The sequence below is a fragment of the Andrographis paniculata genome, unplaced genomic scaffold (assembly GCF_009805555.1).
Source record: "Andrographis paniculata isolate CXL003 unplaced genomic scaffold, ASM980555v1 Contig65END, whole genome shotgun sequence".
NCBI classification, from domain to species: domain Eukaryota; kingdom Viridiplantae; phylum Streptophyta; class Magnoliopsida; order Lamiales; family Acanthaceae; genus Andrographis; species Andrographis paniculata.
In genome coordinates, this window is record NW_026137601.1 from 2,444,561 (window position 1) to 2,461,539 (window position 16,979).

The 16,979-nt window shown below is 33.5% G+C and overlaps 4 protein-coding genes across 4 annotated transcripts; 2 read left to right on the forward strand and 2 right to left on the reverse strand.

Moving 5' to 3' along the window:
• Nucleotides 1–522: 522 nt before the first annotated feature.
• Nucleotides 523–3,582, reverse strand: LOC127262005 (NADPH-dependent pterin aldehyde reductase). The gene is made up of 5 exons (XM_051290469.1): nucleotides 3,198–3,582; nucleotides 3,021–3,090; nucleotides 2,087–2,280; nucleotides 1,526–1,698; nucleotides 523–876 (listed from the first exon to the last, which is right to left on the reverse strand). Exons 1-5 carry the CDS (start codon nucleotides 3,441–3,443, stop codon nucleotides 807–809), a joined length of 753 nt encoding a protein of 250 aa, XP_051146426.1. The 5' UTR covers nucleotides 3,444–3,582; the 3' UTR covers nucleotides 523–806.
• Nucleotides 3,583–3,785: 203 nt separating this feature from the next.
• Nucleotides 3,786–10,126, forward strand: LOC127262377 (zinc finger CCCH domain-containing protein 5). The gene is made up of 9 exons (XM_051291029.1): nucleotides 3,786–4,292; nucleotides 5,118–5,267; nucleotides 5,346–5,474; nucleotides 5,687–5,845; nucleotides 7,695–7,787; nucleotides 8,013–8,129; nucleotides 8,513–8,587; nucleotides 8,698–8,921; nucleotides 9,331–10,126. Exons 1-9 carry the CDS (start codon nucleotides 3,879–3,881, stop codon nucleotides 9,980–9,982), a joined length of 2,013 nt encoding a protein of 670 aa, XP_051146986.1. The 5' UTR covers nucleotides 3,786–3,878; the 3' UTR covers nucleotides 9,983–10,126.
• Nucleotides 10,127–12,867: 2,741 nt separating this feature from the next.
• LOC127261961 (pentatricopeptide repeat-containing protein At1g61870, mitochondrial-like) lies at nucleotides 12,868–14,188 on the forward strand. Its single transcript, XM_051290404.1, has one exon. The coding sequence runs from the start codon at nucleotides 12,896–12,898 to the stop codon at nucleotides 14,054–14,056; it is 1,161 nt and encodes a 386-aa protein (XP_051146361.1). The 5' UTR covers nucleotides 12,868–12,895; the 3' UTR covers nucleotides 14,057–14,188.
• A 171-nt stretch (nucleotides 14,189–14,359) lies between these two features.
• On the reverse strand, nucleotides 14,360–15,826 carry LOC127261962 (cardiolipin synthase (CMP-forming), mitochondrial-like). Its single transcript, XM_051290405.1, has 5 exons — nucleotides 15,639–15,826; nucleotides 15,122–15,222; nucleotides 14,962–15,039; nucleotides 14,553–14,647; nucleotides 14,360–14,472 (listed from the first exon to the last, which is right to left on the reverse strand). Exons 2-5 carry the CDS (start codon nucleotides 15,215–15,217, stop codon nucleotides 14,382–14,384), a joined length of 360 nt encoding a protein of 119 aa, XP_051146362.1. The 5' UTR covers nucleotides 15,218–15,222; nucleotides 15,639–15,826; the 3' UTR covers nucleotides 14,360–14,381.
• Between the last annotated feature and the right edge of the window lie 1,153 nt (nucleotides 15,827–16,979).

Genomic DNA, 16,979 nt, shown 5'->3' on the forward strand with positions numbered 1-16,979 from the left:
GGTTAGAATTTGAATAGTTGAATGATGTGATATAAATAGGTGTTAATGTGATATTTTGAATATAAAATTAATTTTTAGTATAATATAAAAAATGAAAAATAAACGTTTGATTTGATATTTTTAGGAGAAAAAAAAAATTGAGATGAACAGTGAATTTAAAATCCAATCCCCAAACAAACACACCCTTAATTTCAAACATTCGGGCAAACCAAAGGTTCTATAAGATCTTATCTACATCATCCAATACTAATTGTCCAAAAACATAGCCCAAAGCTTTCAAAAAGTGTACCAAAAAAAGAATAAAAATGATGTATACATATTATATAGGGAGAGAGAGCCAACAACATATCACTTGCTCCCTCTATAAAGATGAGTAAGTAATTAAGAAGATAAATTAAGTCTGATATAACTAAATAGCTTAGCTAAATTTTAAAAAGTTATAGAATAGAAAATTTAAAATGCGATTAAAATGTATAATTATATTTTCAAAAAAAAAAAGACAAATTATGTTAGACGAACGGAAATAGAAAATAGAAACTTATGTGAGAGAGATGGAGTATATTGTAAAGGAATCGTAGTTTACAAGGAGGAAAGCATTGACACAAGTAACTGCAAAAACACTAGAATGACTCTGAACCTAACAAATTCAATTGACATGAATGATTCATTCTACAAAGAAAAATATTACCAACTGGAAGATCTGCACAATTCTTTTCATCTTTCAAGAATTCACAACAAAATCTCTCGGAGGGTGAGGAGAATTTGAACAAACCGATGAATTGTTGTCAGCCAACAATTCAAGAGCTTCACACGGTGAGAGATGCACCGTTGTCTGCCACGGTCAGATGAAGGATCATAGTGGCTGCTTTTGGAGCCCTGCTCGGAAAAGACCAAAGGGCGTGAGAAGAAATTTTCAAGAAATATATTGATTCCAAGAAAAGGTGCAGTTTTTTAAATTAGCAGAGCATTTAAATGGCAGAATTCAGGATAAAGATAAGGTAATGGATCAAGACATCTCAAATTGAGTTCTACAGTCAACATGCTTCAACAACTTTGTTCTATGCCTATCACTTAATAGCAAAAGGAAGGACAGAATTGCTTGTAAAGCTACTAGGCGATACAATTAACTACATGATTTGGCAAAATAATAACTCATGATGCCTCGTTTTTAAACTTTGAATAGATTTCAAACTCTGAGCTGAGAATAGACAGTCTTAGCTAAAACCATAACCTGTCGACAGACATTGTTTCGATTTGTCATTCATTTAGCATTAAAAACATTATTCTGATTTCACCCACCACACATCAATATTGAAAGCAACCTATCATCTTCAGCTGCTATAGCCTAAGCACTAGTGAAAAGAAAAGGTTATAAAATCTTTATTATTCTTCTTATAAATGTAAAATATTTTAGTTATGGCATTAAAATATCTAGATAGACAAACATTAATCAAATTAAAACCATAGTCATGACCTGCATTTTGCATTGGCAATTTGAATTGGCAGAGAAAAGAGAACACAATACCATGAATCGGGCGTTGGATATAGAGCAGCTGAAGTTCCAAAACACGACTGAAGCAACTCCGTATTAATAACACCCGGACTAAGCGCCAAAACAGCAATTCCAGGAGGTAGTTCCTTTGCAACAGACCTGCTCAAGCCTTCTATAGCCCATTTCGAAGCACAATAAGGCGCCACCTGGCATAATTTAACAAAATCTCAGCCCACAGACATCACAGTGCAAATTCAGAGGACGCCAAAGTCCTAGATAGTGGAGTGGCATGACATATCTCGCATACACCCACATCATAATTTCGAGCAAGGGAACTTAAAAAGTTGTCATCAAGGGTATATTTCACCTAAATACAATTTTAAAATGACCACCTTGCTCTGTGGAATTGCCAGCAGGTTATTTCATGCCAAAATCTACAATATTATAATGTTGAGCACCAATCAAATTAGAAAATATTATCATAAGTTATCCAAATACTAGCAAGGTGTAGTGGAGCCACATTTTACGTCACTTGAGAACTATTGAACAATAAGTGAACCTTAAGAAGAAAGACACATGATAACTTTTTCTTACCTGCGCAGCACCAGACCTTCCCCATCCAGATGACACATTGACTATTATCCCAGTCTTTCTCTCAATCATAAGTGGGATGAAGTGGCGTAATATATTAACTGTTCCCTTGATATTAGTGTCGATTACATTGTCAAATTCATCATCTGGGACCTCCCATATCTTATTGTTCCTATTGATTGTCCCAGCATTGTTTACTGGAAGATTTCACAGGTTAGTCCAGATGATTCAGAAATTTTCGTCAAAACTATTAGCAGGTAGTTAGAATAAATTTATTGAACACAGATAATAAATATGTGTTCCACATTCCAGTTTATAAAAAGAGAAAGCAGGAAACTAAGGTATGTTTACTGGTGTAATGGATTTAACATTTTTAGTGGAAAATAGGTATTGGATGATATATTTTGAAAGCGAAAAAATGTTGAATGCGATAGTTTTGGGCAAAAATAAAAAATTCATTGGGGATTGCACAGTTTGAATATGGAAACAAAAACACAAGTGAACACGCCCTAAGAATTTTGTTTGCTGGCTGGCTAGTGACTACCTCCTTTGTTTTCAACTCGACTAGCATAAGAAATTTCTAAAACGGACAGCGAGATGCAGCCTAAACACTCGGAAACTATAATTTATTGCAGGGTGGGTGAGACATTTCTCAGAAGATCAGTTAGACAGCATAACTAACCAATAACAGATACAACATAGGTAACGTGTTAGAGTGCTTTCCAGCCATGGCCAAATATCCAATGATCCATCAAATTCAATGATGTTATAGTTGTGCTTTCAAATGATAACATTATCAGTTTTTGCCACTTGCTCTCCAAAAAACTCCAATGAACTAATTTTTCAATAAACATGCATTTCAATTTCTGAGAATCATTAGCAAACAATGAAGAATAGTTTCAACAGAAAACAAGCAAAACTTAATATGTTAACAAACCTATAATATCAGGAACAACTTTTTTCTCCGCCACTGCACGCGCAAACACCTCAACGCTGCTGTTGGACCTCTGATCATCACAGAAAAGAAAACGATGCAAAAAAGTACGTAAAAGAGGATAAAAACGATTAAAATGAAAGAAGAAGCCTGAGAATATTTAACAGATGAAGAAATTACCACATCGACAGTCATGATAATGTGTTTGTCACAGTTGCTCCTGTTCTCCGAGGCCGCCGAGAGCTCCGACTGGAGAGACGAAAGCTTATCCGAGGCGCGGGAGCAGCCGACTATGACATGGCCGCGCTTGGCCAATTCCAAAGCTAGGGCTTTGCCTAAACCCCGGCTCACTCCCGTTATCAGTACCGTCTTAGAATTCGCTGCGGAGGGGTCTCCCGAAGCCGCTGGCGTTGCTGCCGTGGTCATGCCCTACTCCCGGCGAAGTCTCTACCTCCGCTTTTCAATTCTCTTCGCCGCTGAAACGAACAGCGACGGAGGCTAAAAATAATCGGCGGCAAACCCGAATCCGAGGATTCGGTGTCTTCCTATTCGGGTACATTATTTTCGCTCCCTTATCCGGCCCAAATTTTCAATTTTAAAAATAATATATAAAATATATTATAAAAAATTAAAGAATATGAATATAGAATTGGAAAGATATCGCAAGTTGCTCTAGATTGTCAAGGAAACGCTGTATATTTTTTTATTGAGAGTATAAATTTTAAATTATAGTAATATAATGTAATATAAATTGATATTGAACGTAGAAAATAAAAAATCCAATTAGGCAATTCTATACAGAGGAGTTTCAAAATTGAGCCTCAGGATTCAATCCCCAAATTCTAAAACCCTAACGATGTGATGTCTGATCGGGAAGGCATGGATAACGAGATCGAAGAAAAACAAGCAGAAAATAATGACGACGACGGTAATTGCGATAACACGATTATCGCGTTCACCGGGATGAAGGCAAGCAGCGGGAAGGAGAGGCGGAAGTTAGCCAAGAAGGAGAGGAGGAAGAAAAAGAGACGGGAGATGGCAGAATTGGCGCTCCGGGAGGAGGAGGCTCGGCTTAACGACCCCGAAGAAGTGATGAGGCTTCAAGCTGAGGAGGAGCAGGAAAAGTTGAGACTGGAAAAGGAATGGAAGGAATTCGAGGAGAGGGAGAGGAAGATTATGGAAGAATGGGACAGGAGAAAGGCGGAGGAGCAGACGGAGGAGGAGGAGAGAAGAAGGAAAGCTGCAGAGGAAGAAGAACACTCGAAACAAAACCTGGTACGTATGCTTTTACAGGGATCTCTCCCATCACCACTTTTCAAAAACTTGCATTCAATGGAAACAGCTGTTCTACCTACAACATCATTTGTGTTCTTACTTGATCGTTTAATTTTATCAAACTTTAGTACAAGTTAAGAATATGTGTGTGAAACAATTTAGTGAATGATCTTTGGGCATGCACGCGGTATTGGTGATTATATGTGTTGCAAACTAGGTTATTAAGGGACATCGAAAATGTCTGAATCAGCTTAGAAAAGTGTTTGTTGCTAATGAATAGTTGAATAGGTTTTGTGGGATTAAGTTTTGAATGATAGGTTATTGGAACTAGTTTTTCAAATTGACCATAGAATGTTTGTGTGGAACTTTATTGTAGTTTAAGATAGTTGTGTGGAAGAAGTGGTGTTTTGCATTGTAAACTTGGTTGAATAACTCTTTGGACTGTCTTCAAATGGGGAGTGGGATGATGTGAAATTGGCTCCACTTTGGTTCTGCGTACTTTCATTTTCGGGGAGCTTAATTTGGATTACCTATGCATGGGATTGTAAATTGTTCATAATACTTTGTGTTGTTTCTTTACTTTCTTATAGAGAAGAGTTATTATTATCATTATTATTATTGTGGGTGCTTATTATCATTTGTACTGCTGCGACATGTTTTTTTTTTTTTTTTTTTTTAATGTACATTGGTTCTTTACCCTCAGGATATTAATTCACATATTCATTGGTGCGTCGAAACTAATTATCTTGTTGATGCATCTGTTGCAAGTTTCTATATTGTTATTTAGTGATTAGACTTTCTTGAACTTACGTGGGCCATATGCAGGTTGGAGATGAAAATGAAGAAGATGAAAATGGCTGGGAGTATGTGGAAGATGGGCCTCCTGAGATTATTTGGCAGGGCAATGAAATTATTGTCAAGAAGAAAAGGATCAGGGTGAAAAAGAAGGATAAAAGCCAACATATTGCAGAAGAGGTTTGCTAGTAAATCATCCAAACCATTATATTATGTTCATTCTGAATAGCTGACACATACAGTTCTCTAATAATGTAGGATCCAAATAGACCCACATCAAATCCTCTACCCCCACAGTCTGAAGCTTTTGCTGATTATAAGAATCTTTCAGCTCAAGAGCTACTGGAAAATGTTGCTCAGGAGACTCCCAACTTTGGAACGGAGCAGGTAGAATTTTTTCCTTGTCTGGTTTATTTAATTTCATTGCAACCCGTTGCTTGGAATAGAGCGGGTAGAACTTTTTTCTTGTCTACCTCCGTATCAATTTCATGGAAATCATTACCTAAGACATTCTCATAGGTTGAATCACCACTTCTTTTTTTTTTTTTTTTTTTTTCTCTGGGAAGCTAAATCACATCTATTGGTTATGTGTTTATCAGGATAAAGCTCATTGTCCATTCCACCTTAAAACTGGAGCATGTCGATTTGGTTCACGTTGTAGCAGAATTCACTTTTATCCTGACAAGTCCTGCACGTTGCTAATTAAGAACATGTACAATGGCCCTGGCCTTGCTTGGGAGCAGGATGAGGGTCTTGAGGTCTGTTAATGAGGTCTTCAAGTGACTTTAGTATCCTGATCTCTAAATTATTGTTTGTTTGCAGAATCATGCCATCTGTTCTTATTTATTTCTAGTAGGCTGCAGTAAAATTGTCAACCTGCTTTGATGAAGTTTCCAGTTTCTTTTATTTCTTATTTTGATTGGTTGGGAAACTAACAATTTGAAGTTTATTGCTATGCCTTTCAATTTTTAAGACCAAACATTAGATAGATATTAGTAGTGTTACGTGTGCCTAAATGTGGATTCATCCCTTCCTGCCTTTGAGTTCTTGATTGAATCAGATGATATTCATGGTTGATGTTTGTTTTGTGCCGATACTCTGCTGAGTCTTTCTATGTGGGATCTTAGGGAATGGATGCAAAGCAAATACTGGAGTGACATCAGCTTTAATGATACTTCTGTTTGCTCTTGATAATTAAAATGATCAGTTATTCTTTGGTTTTCATTTCCTTTATCATCCTTTTTGGCATAGTTTTTGTGATCTGACTTCTCGGGTTCCTTAACTACTACTAGTATAATGGGAAGCTTCTATTTCATGGATGTTGCAGATCTCCTGCGTGATCTCTTAAGGTTTGGTATGTGTGAAAACTTCAGGATACTGTATTTTCTGCATGCAGTAGCAAAGAGTTAAGACCATCTTTTCTGCATACCTAAGGAATAAGTATATTGTGTAGTAATCGAGTATGGGAACATTTCAAGATTTTTTTTGCCATTTGTCATTGTTAAACCTTGTATTTGTTCAAACTAAATTTCTTACAAGAATTTTCCGTCCCCTGTGATTGATATCTTTTCCCTTTTCTAAATCTATATGTGTTTACTATGTTGGCCACTATCTGCCTTTAACAGCTGTGTCCTAATTTGAGTTTGCTTTCTTCAATCTACTTGTTTTTCTTTCATGGTCCATTTTTTGTTGGAGTAGCATCACAAAAGTTTGCAAACATGAACCTAACATTGCAATTATGTTCTGCAATTTATCCTTTCTACTTTGTCATGCAGAAGCTGGTTTTTTAGATACACAACAAAATGTTTCTGTAAAATAACACGATGGCTGATAGTTAATCCTTTTATAGATGGGGAAATTTATTACAGATGGAGTATCTAACAAATCAATGTTGAAGAAATTAGGTTAGTGTAGGTAAATGAATGAGAGGTATTTTTCTGGGACATTCACTGCTCTCAAGGTTCCTTTGTCCTTCAGTATAATGCAGACATATTTATGTTTTTTTAAATCCATGATTGGCATATGAAGTTTATCCACAGGAATAAGATTCATGCATGTGAATTATTAAACTTTACATGGATTCAAAATCCTTTTACCTGGATTCAAAATCCTTTTACCTGGATTTTAATTAGCATTCATTTTTCTTATATTTTTATTTAATAATGGTAGAGGCTGAAGCAACATAAGATAGAATCCAAGATAGTTAAAGTAAAAGAAACTTGATTTTTCCCACAACATTATATTCTTTTTCTTGCGATGCTATATCATAACTGTGTTCACACCTGCACAGGGTTCTACTTGAGACAGTAAACACTTTCTAACTCTTCAGTTTAAATTATATTGTTTGTTCATGTCTGCAATTGCAGTACATGAATGGCCATGAAGAAGGGTTTTATACTGATATGGTTTAATTTCGATAGCTCATTAGTTGATTAGTCTATTAATTTTGTATGTGTTAGTAGTGGAGAGTGCAAAATATATCTTAAGTATCCGAGTAGTTTTTAATATTACAATCTAGCATCCTATATGTTTTGTCTTCTAGTACTTCTGTTCATTCATCATGGCAAATATCTCTATGATCATCTTTTGTCATACTTCTTTATCCAGCACACAGATGAAGAAGTTGAACGTGCCTATGAAGAGTTCTATGAGGATGTGCACACAGAGTTCTTGAAATTTGGGGAGATTGTAAATTTCAAGGTAGGAAATTGGTCGGCCATGGATATATATTTTGTATTTTTTTCTCTGTTGATGACTGTTTGCATTCATCATTTTGCATGTGAGCTGCAAGTTGCATCTACCTAAGGCACGGAAATTACTTTTCCGTTATGTTTCTCTGGCACCACAAAGTGGAAAGTAATAGATGCAATGAATCATTGTCTATCACCTGTTTCAGCATATGACAGAGATATGACTATGTCTCAGGTATGCAGAAATGGCTCATCTCATTTGCGGGGAAATGTCTATGTGCACTATAAGTCATTGGATTCTGCTGTGATGGCATATCAATCAGCGAATGGACGATATTATGCAGGGAAACAGGTCTCTTTTTTATTGCATGCAAATGTTTTGTTATTTGATTCCCTTTAAAACTCATATACAAGAGGTGTTTTTAACAATGTAGATGGATAATTTTGACTTGATGGCACTAAATATAGTTAGATGTCCACTTTTAGGACATAATTCTTCAGTTTACTCCCATCTTTTACCACCTGAATGAAAAACTGATGTAGAATAAACCCCTTGTTTGAAGGTGGGTAAAGAAATTTCTTTAAATGTATCATATGCACTTCAGTATAATTATTAAGTATGGTTTGTTTGATGCTCACTGAACATGAGTAATGATGCATATTGTATTGTGCTAACTATATCTGTCATCTGTTTCTACTTTATATTTTTCTACTGACTTTGATTTTTATTGATAGATTCAATGTGAATTTGTTGGGTTAACAAGATGGAAGGTTGCTATATGCGGAGAATTTATGAAATCAAGGCTTCAGGTAAAGGAGGATAATTTCTGAAGCTATATATGTTCATATGTACAGTCATTTGGTTTCCCTTGGAAGTTGCAATTTATTTCACCATATCTGATGACTACATTTATTCCTAGACATGTTCTCGCGGAACTACCTGCAACTTTATTCATTGCTTTCGGAATCCTGGTGGAGACTATGAATGGGCTGATTGGGATAAACCACCTCCGAAATATTGGCTGGCAAAGATGGCTGCGTTGTTTGGTAATTCTGATGAATATGGATATGACAGAAATTCGGAGCAAGGAAGCCCAAGATATATCCATAGTTCCAGCAGAATTTCCACCGATGATACTTGCAGGTACTGGACAACCATTTATTTGATGCACACTTTTCTAACAAGCAACTATTATGCTAAAACTTGTCTTCCTTTGTGTACCACCTGTCTAGTCATTTGATTCAAAATCAATGCGTGAACACCACCACGGATAGTATATGAATTCTAGTGATAGTTAAAGTCTGTTTAGCCGCAAAAATTTATGTGGTGGTATACTACTGATAGCATAAAGACAATATAAAAGACGACATTAGGTGCATGGATAGTTATGGAAAACATCTGTCTAATGTTAGATGTTATTTTGATTGATTCTAATACTTTGAATGAAATTATATCCATTTCCTTTCCGCCCTTGAATTTTATTTTTTCTGAAGGTTGCTTTGTTAGGCCATTCTCTACTTTCTGCTCACACTCTGTCCAAGCTTTTCGACAGGCACTGGTCAAGGAGATCACAGTCTAGGGAAATCTACGAATCGAGAAGATCAAGAAAGGACTCCGAGGATAATACTCGAAGCAGCGCTCATGGGCAGCGCCATAGAAGGGCTGACAGAAAGCCACTAGAAATTCTAGATGAGGATGCATCTAATTTCAGAGAGAGGCATCACAGTAAGAGCAGAAAATCCGAATACCAAAGTGGTAAAAGTGGCGGGATGAACATGCACCGTGACAATGGTGACAGTGGTAGTGATAGCGACCACTATGATCACCGTGTGCACAAAAGGACGACACGACACAGGGAGAAACAGCACAAGAAAAGCCATGGCGCCGGATCAAAGGAGCAGTGGCTTGAGCAAGTATCTGTATCTCCAGATTATTGGTCAGTTGAGGAACGAGATAAATCTCCAAGGAAACATGATTCTGAGGAATTCGAATATAGAAAGACCACAAGAAGTACTCGTCACGAAAAGCACCCCAACGTTAGGGGTGAGCTTGAGAAACATCACGGCAGTCATCTCAAGAAATCATCGAAAAGAAAGAGAGATAAAGACAGCAAATTAAAATCTGAAGGTCACGTATCAGACAACAATATTGACAAGAGAGACCGTTGGGAACCTGATATAGATGAACCTGCAGAGGTAGAATGAGTTTGACATGAAAATAAAACAGTTTAGTACAGTTTTTGAGAAAAATAACACGTTTTTATTGGACTGAGTAAACTCTGCTTTTGTTTTGGTGTTTGTTTGAGGGATTGGATTTTGAGTTCAGATTTGAATAGTAAAAGTTTTGTATGACCTCTGTTCCAAACACTCCTAAATATTTCTTTTTTTGTTTATCTTAAATTCAATGCAATATTTTCAAATTTAAAAATAATTAATAATATTTATATATATATATATTAATATATACATCATTTTATCTCATTATATTATTCAAATAAAAAATTAAGTAATTATTTCTCTCTTCTCAATCATATTACTTAATATTCTTCACCTAAATTTCAATGCCAAATACAAATGATGCCAAATATAAATCAATTTAATTAAAATTTTAATATTTTACATTTTGATCCACTCAAAACTCTTTATTTCTATATGTTCCCAACTTAACAAATATTTTATTTATCTTTAAAACTTTCTATTTTTTTACAAAACTAATTTATGGTAATGATAAATAAATAAATAATTTTTTTCATTTGTATTAATAAAATTTTATTATCTAAATAATAGTATTGATATTGTATATATATTTTATAGAGATATATAATGTTTAAAATATTCAAACATATAATCTAAAATTTTTTAATCATTAAATAATAATATTCACTATTAAATAATTAATTTATACTAGATAAATTCTCGTACCCAAACAAAATATTGCATTTTTGTTGGGTCGGAGGGAGTATATTTTACTACCTCCGTCCCACATTGTGTATAAAAATAAAAAGTATACAATAAATACCGTAATTATATATTTTCTCCAAAATAGTAAGATAAAAATATTGAAAATTTTTATATAAAAATGATGAAACAAATCTGGGAAAAAAAAAATCAGTGATACAATATGATATTTGAATGTACAAATTGAAATCAAAATCTATATAGATCAAATGAAGTAATTATAAAATATAATGTATAGAACTAATGATTTTTTTTAACTTTAAAAAAAAAAATCAAATCGGTAAACCTATTACACTCTTTCTGCATATTATATTTGTCTTTTTCTTAAATTAAAATAAATATAAAAGTAAAATTCGTTGAAAAATATTTAAAAGAAATGAGAATATGAGTTTCAATTAAAAAAAATTAGAAATAAACTTTATAAAATTAAAAAGCTGTATATATATCCATCATGTAAATTTTAAATATCCACCACTATATTAAAATTATGATAAAAATTGTAAAACAAAAAGAAATAAAAATATCAGACAAATTTCAAAAATTTCAGAATTAAAGAATTATGAACTGATTTCAAATACATAATATATAGATATTTCGTATTTTTGAATGAAGACAGTTACATGTAATTTCTTTTGAGTAGATAAAAAATATATAATATTATATATATTGTATTAATATATATACTATCAATTTTTAAGTAATATTTATAGAGAATTGCATTAACAAAAAAAAAAGTACGAAAAATAAATCTTTTTTTTTTAATTAAATTATACCTAAATTAAAATTCTATTATAACAAAATATTTATTACATTTTTATAAGATATTTATAAATTTGTAAAACAAAAATCTTATTTATCAATATTTATAGGTTTATAATTACCATATATATATGTATATAATTATAACAATAATGAAATCCAAACCTATTCTAGTTCTAAGGAAATAATCGTTTTCCTCCTATCCAAAAACGTCTCTTCCATCCGGTTTGACAACTTAACTCGACATTTCATTATTAGCGGATCCTTAGAAATTCAAGAACTATGACAAAAACAAAAATTGTTATTTTAGCTGAGAAAGATTATCAAGGTTTTGTTACAAAGGTATTATATAAATTCGTACATATATATATATATTTATTATTATATATTTTTGTTAAACTTTATAATTTTTCTCTATTTTATTTTATTTGTCAAAAACAGACTTATTTGATTTAAAATCAATTTAAATATAGGTATTTTTTATTTTTATATATATTTTTTTGTATTTTCCATTCAGAAAATTATTAAAAAGTGGTTAAAAAAATGTATTTTTTTATTATAAACAAAACAATTTTTTTAAATAACATACAAATAGAAAAAATGATAATATTTTTTTATAACATAAAAACTATTAAATACTTATTTTCTATTTAAAATATTATATTAAATTTTATTTTCTATAAATGTTACGTCTAACTAACTTTTTATATCAGATTAGATGTTCAATTTTATATTGTTTTCTAGTTCTAGAAGATTCTAAAAAAATTTAAACTTATTTTTAAACAAAACTCTAAAAAAATCTTAAATTTTTTAGAACTTATATTTAGACAAAAATTTAAAAAAATTCTAAATCTTTTACAACTCATATTTAAATATACAATACTAAAAAATTCTAAAAATTTAAAAACTCTTTTAAACAAAACTCTTTCAGCATATATAAGTAATTTTTTTTTTTTTTGGTCTATATTAGAAATAAAAAATTAAATATAAATAGGAACAATAAAAATGACAATTATAATAATTAGTTTATAATATATTTAAAATAATATAATTTGGATTGAAAAATTTGAATAATATGATATCTATTAATTCTTGATTAATTTTAAGAATATTTGTATCTTTGTACAAAATATTTGAATGTAATTAATTATTTTTAATATTATTTTAACAATTTATAGAAACCGTGTAACGCCGGAGTGCCAACACTAGTATGATATCAAATATAGTCAATCAAATTAGATCTAACTAAATAAAATTTTTTTAGGATATATATAGTTAATCAATTAATTATTAAAAATAAATAAATAAAAGCCATGCAAATTCATAAATTAGTAAGTAAAAATTTGGTGGTAGATAAACAGCAGATATAAAAATGTGTTCTTATTAATATAAACTTGGATAATGGCTATGCCCTGCGGCAAGCTCAGGTCAGTCATACTCCAATGGCGTCGGCTCTCCACAGTCACCGGCGGCGGCGGTTCCCGCTCACTGCTGCCCCTCATCCTCGGCGAACAGAATCCGGAGCGGATCCTCGATATCTGCCGATCCGCCACCCTTAGCCCCGAGTCCTTCCACGACCGACTTGCCTATTCCAAAGCGATTTCAAAGCTCAGAGATGCGAATCATTACGACGGAATCAGGTGTTTCATCAAGGAGTCCATGGATAAACTCCACAACAGATCGGAGCGAGCTGCTTCGCACTTCATCATCCTCTACGCTCAGGGCGGCCTTATCGACGACGCCATCAAGCTGTTCGACGAAATGCCTGAGAAGGGCATCGAGAGGAACGTGAAGACGTTGAATTCGTTGCTGTACTCGTGCACTTTAGCCGGCGAATACGGCGTGATGAAGAGGATTTTTCTCGAATTCCCCATGAAGTACGATCTCCGTCCGAATTTGGACACTTACAACGTCGTCCTCAGGGGGTTCTGCCAGTCGGGTAGCGCAAGCGAGGCGCACGCCATGCTGGCGGAGATGGAGACGAAGGGCATAACTCCGGATACAAAAACGTTCACCACAGTGATCGCCGGGTTCTACATGGAGGAAAAGTTCAGTGAAGTTGGGATGATTTTAGCATTGATGAAGAAATACGGCATAGTGCCGAACATTAGCATATACAACGTCAGAATCCAAAGCTTATGCAAGCTCAAAAGATCAGATGAGGCCAAGGCATTGTTTGATGGGATATTGGCAAGGGGCATGAAGCCCAACCAGACGACCTATAGGCATTTGGTGTATGGGTTCTGCAGAGAAAGGAAGCTGGGCATGGCGAAGAGCTTGTTCAAGGAGATGATAGATAAAGGGATGGAACCTGGATCTGAGTGTTATTTCACATTGGCTTATTACTTGTGTCAGGGGAGGGATTTTGAGGAAGCATCGAGTGTATGCAAGGATTGCATGTCCAAGGGTTTCGTCCCGAATATTACGACGATGAAGTCTCTGGTGTATGGCTTGGTGGGCATTGGGAAGGTTAGGGAAGCCAGGGAGATTATTAGTCAGGTGAAGGGGAAATTCTCCAAGAATTCTTCTATGTGGTCTGAGATTGAGGAAGGATTGGATTGAATTATGATTTTTGTCTTGATTTTATTTTTTTGTCTTGGTTTAGGATGACCAATTGAGTTCAATTCTGTCAGTTTAAGGATTCAAGTGTTTCTTCACTATTTGGACAGTAAAATATAATAACCTCTAATCTGATGCATTATTTAGAACTGATAGACCCCCTTACAGAAGCATTAAAAAACAGAGACCGGGGATCTTATATATCTGCCTTTACTTTCTTCTTTAGATAAAACAAAAAAAAAAATAAAAGAACACATTAAGCTAAGAGAAAAGGGTATTGAGGGCATCATCCAGAACTCGTAACTGGTGTTCTTCAGACTTCAAAGAGCTAGCTAGACTTCATCAATGAAGCTCCATTTTTCCAGTACTGTCCACCGTATGCTTCTGTAGAAGCCACTCTTGTTGATGCCACTAACCAACTGCAATGCAGGTTGAAGAGAAATGGGCTGTTCATATTTCATATACATTGGACAATGCTGGTGTGATGCAAGAAAAATACCTTAGATAGTTTATGTAAATCTGGGTCTGATCATTTCCGAAATCCGGTTGAAGTAGAGCTGCTGCAACTAAGATGAGCTGGAAAACTGTATTCACCTGTGTTTGCATTTGTGCATTAATTAGAACCTTGATATGATGCTTGTGAGTCAACACAATTAGTCTGACATTGAAAAGAATGCTCAACTTCTAAGGCTATGGTTACATTGAGATTTTTTTTTTCCTTTTTCTTAATTTCATTTACTATGTTTTATGCTATTTCATCTTATAGAATATCACATTCAACCTACTATTTAAACAAAAAAAAAAAGAATCAAATAATCACCAAATAAAGACACTTGAAATTTTGAGATTTCATTTATGTTTGTATGAGGAAACTTGTATGGTGCAAGCAAAAGTGTGAATATATGTACCTTGCTGATCAAGAGAGGCTCAACCCTTTGGACATGAGCTCCATTGAGATCGAAGAAGTCGCGCCAATTTTTCCGCCGCTAATAGGACAAAGATTCACATGATGTAAGAATTTTCAAGTCCAGAAAACTGTATAGATGAATCAATGCTTGCTTTACTCACCTCCCAATCAAAATTGGTCGCCCGTTTGTAACCTGCACCGCCTACAAGAGCAGCATCCCGCAACACAACAAGTGCAACCAGTCCAGCTTCACCCATGATTACTGTTCATGTTTCTTAATTGTCTCATTACATTTCAATTTGAATGATTGCTTTCTAACTGTGTGCCTTCTTTAAGACCAATCTTTACACAGTTCTGTAATGATCTTTAAGGTCTTCTTTGGCATATTACTTTGATGGCCATAATAGCAGTATAAGAAAAGCAAAATGCAATTTGTGGTGATTCTTGTGAATCAAAGAAGTAAGGTAGGAGATGAGTATGTAGGATGAGACCAAGTGACACAATGGGGAAGGCTTCTCTCAAGGTATCCAAAGATACTCTTCACAAGTATGAGTATGTGGATGCAGAGGGATTGTCAAACATTCCCAGAAGCATGTCGATGAATGCTGCTGGTTAGAATCCACAAAGCATCCAATTTGGAGTTTTTGAGTCTCTTCCCACTGTTATTTCACGATGTACCTGAAATCTAACTTGTTGAACCATAATGTTGTCCACGTAGAAGGAAGCCAAGGGTAACAGAAGATGCTGCAGTAAAGCATGGAAATGTAAGAGTCCATACAGAGGTCTTCACCTTTCGAGAGCTAGCAATGGCCACTCAGAACTTCAATATCAATCTGCTTGTGGGTCTACAAGGGTTGTCTCAAGAAATCAACCAACTATATGTTATATACCTTTTTTTTTTTTTTAAGATTCTTTGGCACAGTTTTGTTAAAGAGTTGGTTGAAGAGAAATTGAATATAAAAATTTTAAAAAAAAAATACGCAGGTGGGGGCGATTTTTTAAAATAAATTTGAATTATTTTTGTATGGATAAATTATGAATAAATTAAAATTTTAAAAATTTAAATTTCAAAGTCTGGATAATAATATAATTTTCAATAAATAAATAATATGTGTGCTAAATGTATTTATTAATAGAGCTAATAAAGTCTTGTTACATTAAGTAAAATTCTAAGAGGTAGGTAATTATAGAGGTATTAGAAACGCAATAATTGACAAACATAAGATTACTGTATCGGATTTGCTTCCGTTATTATTGCCGACTTTCCCCACAAATATTTATTCATCTCAAGGTAATTAGGAGACGGTAAATCACTAAATCTTACATAGTTCTAGTGGCGGAGCTAGACTTGTTTCGGCAAGAGGGCTAAAGATTTTGTTAAATTTGAAAAACGAAAAATAAGTAATTTTTATAAATAAAAATAAAAATTGATATATATTTTAACGTAATCAATCAATATAAAAATATTGATTTTTTAAAAATTGATTGAATTTGAAAGGATAAACAATCTATATAACCAACAATATAGTCGAGGTAAGGGCGGGGACAACGACTCCAAACCCTATGTGGTCCGCCACTGTATAGTTGCACAAGAGGGACTTACAAAATGGAATTGATCGAAAAGTTTCAAGCACTCTAATCAGTCTCCCGGGATGATGAACATAGGAATATATATTTATAAAAGTAGTTTATATTAATTATAAATGTTACATTTTTTTTTTACAAAAATTTTTGTTTAAATATTTTATTGAGCTAATAGTATTTATAATATTTAATTTTTTTTAATTAATACATATATTTATTTATTTTTATTTTTAAAATATCAAATAATAAAATAATATAATAACTTAGTATAGAAAATTACAAAATATATTCATACCTTTTGTCTACTTTAGGCGCGAAATAAATATAGAACAAAAGTAATAATTGAGTACAAATGTCAAATATTTTTTTGCAATTTTCTTTACAAAACCAATCATTAGTATAATTTTGCAATTCAAGGACATGTTTGAAGTTGTG